General features: G+C 40.5%; 1 protein-coding gene across 1 annotated transcript in view; it reads left to right on the forward strand.

Annotated features, from left to right (window-relative positions):
- npr1a (natriuretic peptide receptor 1a) overlaps positions 1 to 14,446 on the forward strand; it is a 50,445-nt gene extending 35,999 nt beyond the window's left edge. Inside the window, exons 13-22 of the mRNA XM_083982022.1 lie at positions 2,794 to 2,865; positions 3,323 to 3,482; positions 5,885 to 6,040; positions 8,576 to 8,744; positions 8,915 to 9,061; positions 9,159 to 9,282; positions 11,058 to 11,126; positions 12,420 to 12,594; positions 13,543 to 13,641; positions 14,108 to 14,446. Of these exons, the coding sequence (XP_083838148.1) occupies positions 2,794 to 2,865; positions 3,323 to 3,482; positions 5,885 to 6,040; positions 8,576 to 8,744; positions 8,915 to 9,061; positions 9,159 to 9,282; positions 11,058 to 11,126; positions 12,420 to 12,594; positions 13,543 to 13,641; positions 14,108 to 14,283 (1,347 nt within the window). The 3' untranslated portion in view covers positions 14,284 to 14,446. The remainder of the gene's footprint in view (positions 1 to 2,793; positions 2,866 to 3,322; positions 3,483 to 5,884; positions 6,041 to 8,575; positions 8,745 to 8,914; positions 9,062 to 9,158; positions 9,283 to 11,057; positions 11,127 to 12,419; positions 12,595 to 13,542; positions 13,642 to 14,107) is intronic.
- Positions 14,447 to 15,114: the final 668 nt, after the last annotated feature.

Consider the following 15,114-nt stretch of genomic DNA (forward strand, 5'->3'; position numbering starts at 1 on the left):
TGGTAAGTGTTTTATCACCAGAAACCTTTCAGTGACAGTGGTCAGATTCACCAAAATAAAAGAGGACATACATTAATGTGAAAATGACTCTATTCATGGGAGTAGAAATAAAATAAAATAAAATAAAAATCAAATTCAGCCAATATAAGCCCCTAAATAATCATATTATTGCAGTGAATAAAAATATCTACAAGTTGGTATGAAGAAGCTGTCGTTTTTTACTGATTTAAAGGAATAGTTCACCAAAAAAAATGACATTTTTTTTTGTTCCTCAAAGTGCATCTGGAGACCCGGCAGGGGGATTCATAGTCCAACGAAATCCTTACATGAGAGTCAATAGTGCCCGACACAAAAAGGTCCATAAAACTACACAAAACCCCTCTAATATTCCTCCACACTGCTCGTCCGCTGCAATCCAAGTGTCCTGAAGTGATATAGTCCAGAGTTTACTCGAAACGACGTAATTTAGGACATTTTTACAGCCTAAACAGTCCTGTATTGCGCTCTGATGTTCACGCGCCCCAGGCAAATTCAATACAGGACTGTTTAGGCTGTAAAAATGTCCTAAATGACGTTGTTTTGACTAAACTCTTGACTATATCCCTTCAGGACACTTGGATTGCAGCGGACGAGCAGTAAAGAGGAATATTAGAGGGTTTTTGTGTAGTTTTATGTACCTGTTTGTGTCGGGCGCTATTGACTCTCATATAAGGATTTCGTTGGACTACGAACCAGAACCAAAAAGAATGTGCATTCATAATTTACTTTAAAATACTGCATAAAAGTAAAATAAGTTATTACTAGATGTTATATTAATATGTTTGTTATATTTTATTATTGTAGCCGAGGAGGAACTAATGTTATGTACAATATCATAAGCTCATCATGGATTCTGTGTCTGCCACAGTAAAAACAACTGTCCAGTCAGTGGAGTATGAAGTAGAAAAATGTAGTTACCAACTTTAACTCTGATCCAACTCAACCCTACCAGCCCTCCCACCCTCCCACCCACCCACCTACCCAGACAATGACTCACGTTTGAAGCATCAGAGGAGGTTGAAGCAGGTTTGTTGTTTCCTCGGTCAGAGAACAGCAGCTGTGTTCAGTTACTGTGGATTCCACTCATTTTATTACAGATCGCACAGCACGACTGAAAAAGGCCGAGCCCAGGCTGCAACACGTACAGGTCATTTATCACAAAAAAAAGATCTTGAAAATCTCCTTCAAACTGCGATAAAAGTGAGAAAATCAAAAGAAATGGCAAAAGAATGAAACTGAGCCTGATGCCAACAACTGTTTCCCTTTAAACTTGTTCATACTTTAGTTTGTTTATAGAGCACAAGTGTGGACAAAGAGTTTTAAAACACTACAGACAAATTAAAGTAACCAAGTTGTTACAGTACGCTCACATGTTTATGCTATTTTCCTATTCATAATTAAAGAATTTAAAGGTATAAAACAGGATTTACAACAGTGGCAGCAGTGAAGCTCAGTTTTTATTTTCCTTTAAAGGTACATTCACATCTAAACAAACAGAAATAGACTGAGGCGTACAGTAGGATCCAGTAAACATGTTATAGGCTTATCAAAAACAAGGAAACAAGGATGTTCTGACTGATATCAGAGCAGCATAAACAGGAAAAACGTCTCCGCCAACGTCACATCTGGATTACGACATCTCATCAGTCTCAACCAACTCATCTGCTGCACCTAGAAAACCAACCACAGCCGCCAGGATTTAGCCACATGACACGTTATCCATACAGCACTCAAGACACAGCAGCTTCATTAAAGGAATAGTTCACCAAAAAATGAAATTCAGTCATTATTGACTCACCCTCATGCTGATGAATACTCCGGAGTAGTTTTTTTATTCCTCAAAGTGCATCTGGAGACCCGGGAGGGGGGTTCGTAGTCCAACGAAATCCTTATTATGAGAGTCAATAGCGCCCGACACAAAAAGGTCCATAAAACTACACAAAAACCTTGTAATATTCCTCCATACTGCTCGTCCGCTGCAATCCAAGTGTCCTGTAGGGATATAGTCCAGAGTTTACTCGAAACAACGTCATTTTTACAGCGTAAACAGTCCTGAATTACACTCTGACGTGCGTGCTCCAGGCAAATTCAATACAGGACTGTTTAGGCTGTAAAAATGTCCTAAATGACGTCGTTTCCAGTAAACTCTGGACTATATCCCTTCAGGACACTTGGATTGCAGCGGACGAGCAGCATGGAGAAAGATTACAAGGTTTTTGTGTAGTTTTATGGACCTTTTTGTGTCGGGCGCTATTGACTCTCATATAAGGATTTTGTTGGACTAGGAACCGGCCTCCCAGGTCTCCAGATGCACTTTGAGGAATAAAAAACTACTCGTCCGGAGTATTCATCAGTATGAGGGTGAGTCAATAATGACTGAACTTCATTTTTTGGTGAACTATTCCTTTAATTATCGCCAGCTGCATCATGAGGACATTTTGGAAAAGTTCAGGTTTGAACCAGGTTCATGTGACGGTCAGAGTCCAGAGAGCGCAGCGAGTCAGTCATGGTCCTCACATGTGTATAGAGACAAACGTGTGTGTGTGTGTGTGTGTGTGTGTGTGTGTGTGTGTGTGTGTGTGTGTGTGTGTGTGTGTGTGTGTGTGTGTGTGTGTGTGTGTGTGTGTGTGTGTGTGTGTGTGTGCGTGCGTGCGTGCGTGCGTGCGTGCGTGCGTGCGTGCGTGCGTGCGTGCGTGCGTGCGTGCGTGCGTGCGTGCGTGCGTGCGTGCGTGTGTGTGTTTGTTTATCTTCCAGGACCTGATGGAGAGCGAGGGTATCACTCTGGACTGGATGTTCAGATACTCCCTCATCACTGACATCGTCAAGGTAACGTAGGTTGAAGGTTGGGAATAACAGTGGTGGGTGGAGCGTTTAGAAAATAGTAAAAAGAAAAAAGAAATAGTCTTGTTTCCATGGAGATAGTGCTACTGACTTTCACCTTTTTTTCATGTGGGCTGTAGAAAATATCCAGAGTTGTGCTGATATTTGTAATTTGACCTTTTGTTTATTCACCTCAGGGATTTAACACACACACACTCTTTTACATTATTGATGCAGATAACATTTTGTTTGGTAATATCCTCCAACTGGGATGGGGGGAGGAGGGGGGGGGTCTTTTCATATTTTTCTTCCATATAATTTAATGTTTGTTTAGTTTTTTATTACTATCTTTTAGAGCATCTACATCCAGTCTTTTGAACACACTGCAGAGCTCACTCAACTAAATTAAAGAGGGATACACATCCATGAATACAAAAAAAGTAGTTGTTTTGTTTCTGTCTAGGGCATGGCGTTCCTCCACAACAGCGTCATCGTCTCCCACGGTAACCTGAAGTCGTCCAACTGTGTGGTCGACAGTCGCTTCGTCCTGAAGATCACCGACTACGGTCTGGAAAGTCTTCGGACTTGCAGCAGCCCCGAGGACACGCATGCCTACTACGCACGTATGAAAATGTTAAATTTATTCTTTTTTTTCTCTCTCAAAATTATTTTTTTTTTAGTTTTCCTTGAATGCATTTCAACAGCGAATGTCAGGGCACAAGGGATTCAATCAAACACTTCAAAAAAAAAACTGTAAATATCAAAGTAAAAACAATGCCAAGATCATACAGAATCAAATCATACCAAAACAATGCAAGTTAAATAAAATAACCATATGAAAGAAACAAAAAAAGAAAAGAATTAATTTGTTTTCTCAACAATGACTGAATGTGAAGAAAAAAACACCAGATGTTTGATTGACACCACAGTCAGTCCTGTGTGTGTGTGTGTGTGTGTGTGTGTCTTAATCAGAAACAGAGTTGGTAAACGTACAAGAGAGATTTTAAGTTACTTTAATAGTCGCAGTAAAAGTCCAGAGTAGACCCAGTAATATCATGTGGTTTTTCCCAGCTGAGCTGATGAACTTTAAAAATGAGGTTTGTCCCTGAGATGCAAGGAGAGTGAGTTCACTGCGTCCTCTCAGATTTTAATGTGTCAGAGATGTAGGACGCATGTTTATTTCCACGTCCAGAGGCAGAGAATAGAAAAACAGAAATAACTAAATAATGGATGTATATATGTGATGACTATATATCCTTACAGACACATGGCTAGATAGATAGATAGATAGATAGATAGATAGATAGATAGATAGATAGATAGATAGATAGATAGATAGATAGATAGATAGATAGATATGGTCATCTTTACTGTACTGCATTTGAGACCTTTTTGAGCAGGTCTGTCTGCACGTTGAAGTATAACTGTTGAAACGATGGAAAACTCGAAGTCTCCAGTGAGACACTGGAAACTGAGAGCTAAAGAGCACTGTGGAAGAAATGTTAATGAAGGTGAAGCAATAGCTGAATAGTGAAAGAAGAACTTGTTAGCAGGAGAGAATTGTATGACAAAACGTTCACAACAGAAAAATGTGTAATTTGACAGTTGAAAGTCCTAAAATGGCTGGAAAATGAGCTGAATTGTTGAAACAACTACAACAAAAAACTGTAAAAGTCTGAACCTGAACAAGCCCAAAATCCTGAAATGTTCATAATTTGAGCAAACTGCCCAGGCTGCAACACATACAGGTCAAAAATCACAAAAATAAGAACTTAAATCTCCTTTTAACTGATAAAATCTTAGCAAAAAATGAAACTGAGCCTGATGCCAACAACTGTTTCTCTTTAAATCTGGTCATACTTTAGTTTGTTTATGGAGCACAAGTGTGTGAGCAAAGAGTTTTAAACACAACAGACCGCATTGTTACGTTGCTCACATGTTTATCGTGTTGTCATAATTATTATTAAATACATGTACAAGTATAAAACAGAATTCACAATGACATTAGGCAGCTGTGAAGAGCTCACTGTCATTTTTCTTTAAAGGTGCATTTACAGTAAAAAGAATAACAGAACAGAAATAGACTGAGACGTACGGTAGGATCCAGTTAGGTTGTAATGCACTGAATGGAAAGACAGTGGGACTGATAGAGGTTTCACTGACTTGAATTTCCCTTTAGGGATTAAAGGGATACTTCACCCAAAATCGATAATTCACCAATTTTCTTCTCACTGTCATGCCAAGGAAGGGTTCAGAGAACTTTCAGAGTCATGAAAACGCTTTTGGACAGATTTTCATACAATGGCAGCGGACAGAGTTCACTTTTGAATCGTCCAAAACACACACTATGAAACATCCAGATACCTCCATACTGCTCGTCCGTACTGACCCAAGTGTCCTGAAGCCGCCACATGAAAAAGTTGTTTGGAAAAAATTTATTTGATCTTTGTTTTTTTAGCCTTGTTGTAGCAGTAGCTCCCAGTGGGTCTGTTGATGTTTGTGCGCATGTGCGAGATTTGCTGCGAGATGTTCGTTCGTCGTTGTAAACCATTGGATGTCTGATGTAAACACGGAAGAACATCTCGCAGCAGATCTCGCGCAGCCACTGGGAGCTACTACTACAACAAGGATAAAAACAGAGATCAAATTAAGTTTTTCCAAACAACTTTTCCATGTGGCAGCTTCAGGACACTTGGGTCAGTGTGGACGAGCAGTATGGAGGTATTTGGATGTGGACGTGTGTTTTGGACGATTCAAAAGTGAACTCTATCCGCCGCCATTATATGAAAATCCGTTGCCAGCCGGACCCCCCCTGGAACTCCTAAAGCATTTTGATAAAAGAAAGTTCTCCAAACCCTTCCTTGGCATGACGGAGAGTAGAAAATTGGTGAATTATCGATTTTAGGTGAAGTATCCCTTTAATAAAGATATCCCTATCGTGTTTGTATCGTACTGTATCAAACCTCCAGATAGTTTGAGTCTCTTTGTCTCTGTGGGCTGAGGACGATGTTGCTCCTCCGTGCAGGTAAACTGTGGACGGCGCCGGAGCTGCTGAGGCTGGACTGTCCGCCGCCCAGCGGGACGCAGAAAGGAGACGTGTACAGCTTCGGGATCGTCCTGCAGGAAGTGGCTCTGCTCCGAGGAGTTTTCTACCTGGACACTCATACTCTCACTCCTAAAGGTCGGTGGTGGTCGGGTTTTTTTTTTTTTTTTTTACCACATCTGTAATAGAAGTGTTTATCATCGTTGAGTGACTCAGTTCAGCGTTATTTATTTTGTATAATATCAAATTACCAGAAGGAGACCGGCAGACTTTGTTTTGTTTTGAAGGAGTCAGAGGTGGAGGTGTGAACGCTGGGTTGTTGATTTCAGCTCTGTGTGTGTTTGTGTGTGTGTGTGTGTGTGTGTTACATTCCAGTGTGTCAGCTCGATAACACATGGCTATCATCACACACACACACACAGTTATACACACAAATGAGTCTTCACTTCCCTCTGCTCTCAGATCAGTGTCAAGAAAACACAGACTGGACGAGTTGAAACTGCAGGGTTTCAGTCTGTCGTTGGTGTGTGTGTGTGTGGGGAGGGAGGGGGGGGTGGCAGAGTGATGCATGCTGGTTAGAAGGATTCGTACGCAGACCATTTTTTCATTTTCATTTCTTTATTGAACATGTCAAGAGTAAAGACAATGAATAAATGTATATTAATAATCCTCATCGGTAACACTTTATTTTAAGGGGTCCTTGTTCCTGTGTATCGACCTAATTAATTACAGTGTAATTACCTACGTAACCGTATGTAATAACATGTACTTACATTGTAAATACATAGTGTATTTTCGTGTACTTACAGGTCCTTGTTACACTTGTAATAAGAAATGCTTGTTGTCCTCTCTCTTTGCACAAGCATTTCTTATTACAAGTGTAACAAGGACCTGTAAGTACACGAAAATACACTATGTATTTACAATGTAAGTACATGTTATTACATACGGTTACATAGGTAATTACACTGTAATTAATTAGGTAGATACACAGGAACAAGGACCCCTTAAAATAAAGTGTTACCTCATCATCTCTAAAGAAGATGCCTGTCATGTTCAAAAGGGGTAAGAAGTTGTTAAAACGTTTCTGGTCCTACCCCCTTCTGCTATTCATATAATACTAATAGGGAAAAAAAAAAGTTATGAAAAACAGTCATAGTAAAATATATATTCCAGATAATTTGTACAGTCCATAAAATAAACAACAAAAGAACAAAAACACTAGTCCATCTCGTAGGAACTCAGTATTTTGACCCACAACAAACTGCTTCGAGCGCTGGTTCATGTTTCCCTGAGTCGACTGGTCGCTGGTCGGCCGCTTCAGTCAGCTGTAACATGAACCCAGGAATCAGCGTTTAGCTCCGTCAGAGGAACAGGAAGTGACCGGCGGCTGCACCAGGTGATGATGATGATGATGATGATGATGACTCATCGTCACATCGACCTGCAGTGTCATCAGTCACAGAGGTGATGACCATAGACTGTAAAAAGATGATGACTGAGCAGCAGCATTGGGCACGTCACTTTTAAAAAGTAATCAGTTATAATTAACAATTACATTCCCCAAAAATTAAATGAGTTAGTAACTGAATTACTACATTATAAAAGTAACAAATTACCAGGAAAACTAACTATTGTGTTACTTTAAAAAAAAAAAAAAAAAGCTCAAATACGTCACATTACTTGGACTTGCCCCCCTAACTCCCTGACAACAACCCCCTAACCTCCCGTTTATCTGAAACTAACCAACTCACTGTGCGGAGGAGGGATACTGATATAGACGTGTATGTGATACTGTTTTGATGTTGCTTTGTTTTGTCTTTAAATTTGCACTTTTTTAATTGTTTGCACTATTATTGCATTGTATTATAATTGTTTAACTATTGTAAAGCGCATTGAGTTTGCCCTGTGCATGAAATGCGCTTTATAAATAAAATTGAATTGAATTGAATTGAATTGAATTGAGTTGGTTAGTTCCTGATGAACGTCTTTTTTCCGACTAGGTGATGGACTGAAACAAAATGTATATTTAACCTAACTACACTTTAACAGGTGTATTATTTTGTGACGGTACTTCTTGAGTCAAGTAACGGCGCATTTTATTTTCAGTAACAGTAACGAGGTTGTAAAAGTAGCGTTGTTAGTAACAATGTTATTTTTATAACACCGTTATTCCCATCAGTGCTGAGGAGCGTCATATGAGATAAAGACAGCACATTAAACTCTGTCTTTCAAACGTAGGCTAAAAACCATCTCTTTAATCTGGCTTTTATGTCATAGTCTCAGAGTTATTTTATTGTATTCTACAGTTTTACAGTCTTCTATTTTATTACTTTCTTCTCTCTTATTGTTATCTTTCTTTTGAGTGTTTTTATATTTTGTTCTATATTTCTATCCTGCATTTTATTCTGTTTTATTACATTTTTTGTTTTTTTATGATTTTATCATATTTTATTGTGTTTTTATCTTTTACTATTGCCATATTTTATTGTTGTTACTTGTTTTTAATCTTCGTGCATTAGTCTCCACGTCATTCTTCTTGTTTCACTTCTTATATATATACTCTTTCAATCAAAATGTAAAGCACTTGAACAGCATTTACTTGCTTTGAAAGGTGTTAAATAAATTAAATTTGATTGAATTTGATTTATTGCCCCCCCCCCCCCCCCTCAGAGATCGTCCAGGTGGTGTGTCAGGGTGAAGCGCCGTCCGTCCGTCCGTCCCTCTGCTTCCACAGTCACAGCGAGGAGCTCGGAGTCCTGATGCAGCGCTGCTGGAGCGAAGAGCCCAGCGAACGCCCCGACTTCAACACCATCAAGATCCTGCTGAGGAAACAACACAGGTGTGTGTGTGTGTGATCTGGAACATCTGTCTGTTAAAGAAACATCTGCCTCCATATTCATTATCTTTATACTATTAGACAACGAACGAGGCGCCACTGTGCCGGACCGAGGTCTCAATGTAAAGCCAAACATCCTGTCCACCTGTCTGTCCACGTGTCTGTCTGTCCAGAGGTTATGGCTCAAACATCCTGGACAACCTCCTGTCTCGGATGGAGCAGTACGCCAACAACCTGGAGGAGCTGGTGGAGGAGAGGACGCAGGCGTACCACGAGGAGAAACGCAAGGCCGAGGCGTTGCTCTACCAGATACTGCCCCAGTAAATACACGCTGCATCGAGTAACACATAACCGTAACTGTATGTGTTTTTAATACTAAGACTTATATAATATAAATACGTCTGTTTTGTGTTTCAGTTCAGTAGCTGAGCAGCTGAAACGAGGTGAGACGGTTCAGGCTGAAGCTTTCGACTCGGTCACCATTTACTTCAGTGACATCGTGGGTTTCACCGCCCTGTCAGCTGAGAGCACGCCGCTGCAGGTCAGTAGAGCTCAGCAGAGCATGTTAAAGTTATAGTTAGGTACTCCTGTTCAGAAACACGTTTTGTTATTCTGGGTGAAATGGTCCTTCTATCCTGAGAGTAATCAATACATTACGTATTCAGAAAAAGGAACGAAAAAATAATCAGACCTCTGTGGCAGCTGCAGGACGGACAAAACTCTGACCAATCCATGCTTTTCGCTCCGAAAAGGAAAAACCAATCAAATGCCCACATGTCTAGTGCTGCCGTCTCTCTCCCTCCTCTCGCTTGCGTGACCAGAGTCTTCACCTACGTCAGAGGAAAAGCCACACTCCAGTCTGGTGAATGGCAGTGTAGCTCTGGCAATGCACGTTGGGCGTCTTCACCCACGTCGGAGGAAAGGTGGAGGCTTGGCTTCAGAGAACAGTCTGAGGAAAGGGGCTGGGACTTTTGACTTCACCAACCCTACCTTTAAAGGGCCCATATTATGCAAAATCCACTTTCTACTGGTTTTGTAGCGGTCCTATGTGTTCCCGTGGCCTTTCTATGGAGCCCTGAGGTGAAAAAAGTCTGTTCACTCCCTTAATTGATTGCTTCACTTTTTTGAGATTGTGTCTCCAAACGGGCGAATTGGAAGTGCTGTGCAGCTTGACGTCACGAGGCACCGAACTCGGAGTGACTCCACCTCCCGGTACTTCCTCATACTCCCCCTGAGCCAGTCTGGAAAAACATGAGTTCCGCGCACTGAGACTTTTCCTGAACAGCGACAGTCAAGTCAGTGTTTCTCCTTCTTCTGTCACAGTAAAAAGGGAATATTTACATTTTTTCAAACGAGATGAGAGTCTCAGAAACTTTTTTTTTTTTTAACTGAGCATCTATTTGATTATTCAGAAATCAATGCCCGACCCCATCCCTATTCCCCATGTCACCAGGAGAGTTCTGGAGAGACACTTTTAGATTGCTGAGATTCAGAACAGCAGATTGATTTGGGGACAATACACTACGAATACAAAGTGGTTGGACAATTTAGACCCATGTGAAATGGTTGAAAAACAGCATGATATGGGACCTTTAAAAGAGCTTCTGGAGATTAGGACTCGGTAAAACATGATTAAATAGCCGCTGCAGGTCAGTAGAGCAAAATAAAACATCTGCCACACATCAGTACAGCTCAGGAAAACAAAATAAAACATCTGCTGCAGGTGTCATCCTCGTCAGTTCACAGAGTGTGTGGGGACTGTACGGGTTCTCTCTTTTCTACTGAACAATGAATCAAATCAAAAATCAGTAGAGCTCAGCAGAACAAAATAAAACACCTTCTGCAGGTCATAACTGGAGGTCATTACAGTAGAACATGATAACACTGCTGTTGCAGGTCGGTAAAACATAATAAAAACATCTGCAAGAGCTAAGTAGAACAAAACAAAACATCTGCTGCAGATCAGCGGAGCTCAGGAGAACATGTTCAAACAGCTTCTGCATGTCAGCGGAGCTCAGAAGAACATGAATACACAGCTGCTGCAGGTCAGAAGAACATTATGAAACAGCCTCTTTGTGCCAACAGAACTCAGTGGAACAACAATAAAAACCTTTTTCCACAGCGGCACAACGAGACGTCGACGAGACCCTGAAGCTGCAACGGCTCCATCTAGTGTTGTGACGTGATATCACCACAACAAAACTCAACAAACTCCTCGACTGTCAACGTTTAGCTGCCATATGTAGGTTTAAGTAAATGTTTTTGTATAAAATGACAACGTGAGGTGTGAATTTTATATGTGCTCCTCTTTTTCAGGTCGTGACCTTTTTGAATGACCTCTACACCTGCTTCGATGCCATCATAGACAACTTTGACGTTTACAAGGTAACACACTGTTTCCCCCTGTTAAGCTATGCAGCAGTTTACTCTTATATATCATAGTAATCAATCAAACAATCAATCAAGATTTATTTGTATAGCCCTTTAAAATGGCCCAAAGGGTGACCAAAGTGCTTTACAATAAAATAACAACCAACAGTAAAGACAACAGTAACACTTTACTTGAATATACGTTCAGAAAACAGACATAACACTGTCATAACCAAGACATGACACCTGTCATAAACATCAATGAATACTTATGACAGCTGACGTTAAGTGTCTTTCGGTAAGTTATGTCACTTTTGATGCAAAGTTGACGTTATTTGAGATGCCCTTGTTATGAGAACTTGACATAATTTTTAAAGTTTGGCAATTAGGTCTGCTATGACAGTTTACATTGTCTTTATGTCAAGTTGTCATAACAAATTTCAAAGGAGGTTAAATCGAAAGCAACTGGACTTAGTTATTTGTCTAGGAAGTCGTTTCACCTCTCATCCAAGAGGCTTCATCAGTTCATGTACGCAGCTGACCAGGCTGGGACTGGTCCAACTATATGGTGTGGAGACTCACTATTTAACCTCTTGTGTGGGCGTTTCACAAGGGTGATGATGTCACTGGTTCCCTTTAGTGCTCCAAGTGCCAACGACAGTCGTTTAAATTACTGTCTTTGATGGAAAGTTGGTTTCGACTTCGTTAGTGCCCTATGTTGTTGTAACGACAGTCGTTGTTGTCACTTGCCACTTGTGAACAGTTGTTGTTCTTTGAGGCTGGATTGTTGAATCTCTCTTGCTTTCGATTTAACCTCCTTTGAAATACTATGACCTGGACAAATGAGAATATGCACTGGCTTGTCATAACAAAAACATCTCAAATAATGTCAACTTTACATCAAAAGTAACATAACTTACAGAATGACACTTAACGACAGCTGTCATAAGTATTCATTGATGTTTATGTCATGTCATGGTTATGATAGTGTTATGTCTGTTTTATGAACACGTATTCAAGTAAAGTGTTACCAAATCAACAGTAAAAAACACAGACAGTTTTAAGTGTTAAAAGCCATTTTGGTTTAGATTTTTCCAGAGGGATTTTTAATAAAATAACAAATTTAAAGTTAAAAATCAATAGCAAGAGACGTTCCAGAAACAACAGTAAAAGACAACAATAAATAATGTCATATTTTACTCAGCGTACTCGAGCGTAGACTCTCAGACTTTGTCAGAGCTTTGAGTCTAGATGTAAAAGTAAAAGGTGAAGCGTTTGAAGACTCCCTGAACGCCGTCATGCCCTCAGGTGGAGACCATCGGAGACGCCTACATGGTGGTGTCGGGGCTGCCGGGCAGGAACGGGAAGCTCCACGGTCGGGAGGTGGCGCGGATGTCTCTGGCCCTGCTGGAGGCCGTCAAGAGCTTCAGGACCCGACACCGACCCAACCAGCAGCTGCGGCTTCGCATCGGCATACACAGTGGTACGTGTGTGTGTGTGTGTGTGTGTGTGTCTGTGTGTGTGTGTGTGTGTGTGTGTGTCTGTGTGTGTGTGTGTGTGTGTGTGTGTGTGTGTGTGTGTGTGTGTGTGTGTGTGTGTGTGTGTCAGTGTTAATGGCCAATGATGCTACAAAGTAACTGGTTGTTGTGTTTGTTTGTGTCAGGGTTGTTATGGTTAAAGGGATATTTTCCAATTTACCAATTTTCTACTCACCGTCGTGCCAAAATGCTTTATCAAAACGAGTCATCAAAACGCTTTAGGAGTTCCAGGGGGGGTCCGGCTGACTACGGATTTTCGTATAATGGCGGCGGATAGAGTTCACTTTTGAATCGTCCAAAACACACACTATGAAACATCCAGATACCTCCATACTGCTCGTCCGTACTGACCCAAGTGTCCTGAAGCCACGACATGAAAAAGTTGTTCGGTAAAAGTTAATTTGATCTCTGTTTTTAGCCTTGTTGTAGCAGTAGCTCCCAGTGGCTCAGTTGATGTCTGTGCGCATGTGCGAGATTTGCTGCAAGATGTTGGTTCGTCGTTGTAAACCATTGGATGTCTGATGTAAACACGGAAGAAGATCTCGCAGCAAATCTTGCGCATCTCATGCAAAGTGAATGTAACGTGATGAGGACTGATGGGAACATTATGGGATGCAACTAAAAGGGAAAAATACTCACACAGATTTGGAAGTTCATCTTCTTCCGAGGTCTTTCTTCTAAAACATGAAAAACTAAGATTAAGACTAATCTAGACTAAACTAGTCAGTTCCTCAAAAATGAAAACTAACCTAAAACTGCTTAATCACTCGTTGAACTAACTAAAAACTGAAACTAAACCAAAATTTAGGAAAAAAGCAAACTGACAAACTAAATACAAATAAAAACTAATAAAATGTTAAAGCTATAATAACCTTTGGTGTGTGTGTGCTCAGGTCCAGTGTGTGCAGGTGTGGTTGGGTTGAAGATGCCAAGGTACTGTCTGTTTGGAGACACAGTCAACACAGCGTCACGGATGGAGTCCAACGGAGAAGGTAACACACACACACACACACACACACACACACACACACACACACACACACACACACACACACACACACACACACACACACACACACACACACACACACACACACACACACACACACACACATTTGAGAAAAAGTACAGAACCAAATGTTCTGTGAGGGGAAATTAAATGAGTCTTAGTTTGAAGCCACGGCCTTAAGGTCTGTGGTGGAGCAGAAACCTCAACAGACTCTGATCCAGATAGAAGAGCGGCCTCATTAAGTCACATGGACTGGCAGGTAGCGGCTGATTGGACGATGTCGGTGATGTCATCCTGCACCATGACAATGATACTCTGGTTGATGCCATTACTCATTAATCAGAAAATGCTTTTGTTGACAAGTAGTTTTTACACGTTTGGGGAATTTCACTTTTATATTTTTGCAAAGAACAAAAAATAAAGTTTGTCATTGTCGTTCTTCTCTGCAGCTCTGAAGATCCACGTGTCGGAGGCGACTCGTCTGGTTCTGCAGGACTTCAGCGGCTTCCAGCTGCAGCTCCGAGGAGAGATCGAGGTGAAGGGGAAGGGACGCATGAGGACGTACTGGCTGCTGGGAGAGGAGAGGACGACGATAAATGACAGAAAGAAAGAACAGACGGACTGACTGACAACAGACATCAAGAAACAGCCAGCTGGTATTAAACCTGTCCGTCTGCTCTCTGATTGGACGTTTACCTCTGACATCATTTAAAGTGATTTCCTTTTGGGAACTGGGGGAGATGCTTCACCCCAAAAATGAACTGTACAAAAGACACAGACAGATGAATGGCTCACTATTAAATAAATAAATCATTTTAAGGTAGATGTGTAAATACAAAATAAACTGTGTGTGTTTTATTATCTCTGTGTAATTATTATTTAAACTGTAAACTCCAAGCTGTAGTAACACTTACTATTAAAATTTAAAATAACTTTCAGAGTATAAATCTTTTTGCTGTTCACCTGTTAACAACAAAACCTGAACCTGGATCAAATCACATGAAACCAGAACCTGAACTTTTTGTGTGAAAATGGGAAAAAGAACGACATGAATCCAGACTACATTTAAATTATTCATTAATAAAGTAAATTAAAACACCAACGTGGAATTTTGATCAAACCAAGCAAAAAAATCATGTTATGAATGAGGCTCTGATCTTTTAATATTGATTGGCGTTTCTTATTACTTATGGAAATTAAATGCAATATAAAAGTGCAAAAAACAAAACATTAGTGGATTCATAAAGGAAAACAAAAGCAAAACAACACCAAATAGTAACGCACAAGGTGTGAAAATACATCATATCAGGCTCAACATGAAACAGAGCAGTCAAATAATAAATAAAAAGAGGAGTTTATAATAGGAGTTAAGATAAATTAGAATAACAAAAGACGTGCAAAGTTCAGGCTTAAATTCTTGGCATATTTCTTTTCTATCTTTTTTAAGAGACAGAAT

This window comes from Trachurus trachurus, assembly GCF_905171665.1.
Source record: "Trachurus trachurus genome assembly, chromosome: 11".
NCBI lineage: Eukaryota > Metazoa > Chordata > Actinopteri > Carangiformes > Carangidae > Trachurus > Trachurus trachurus.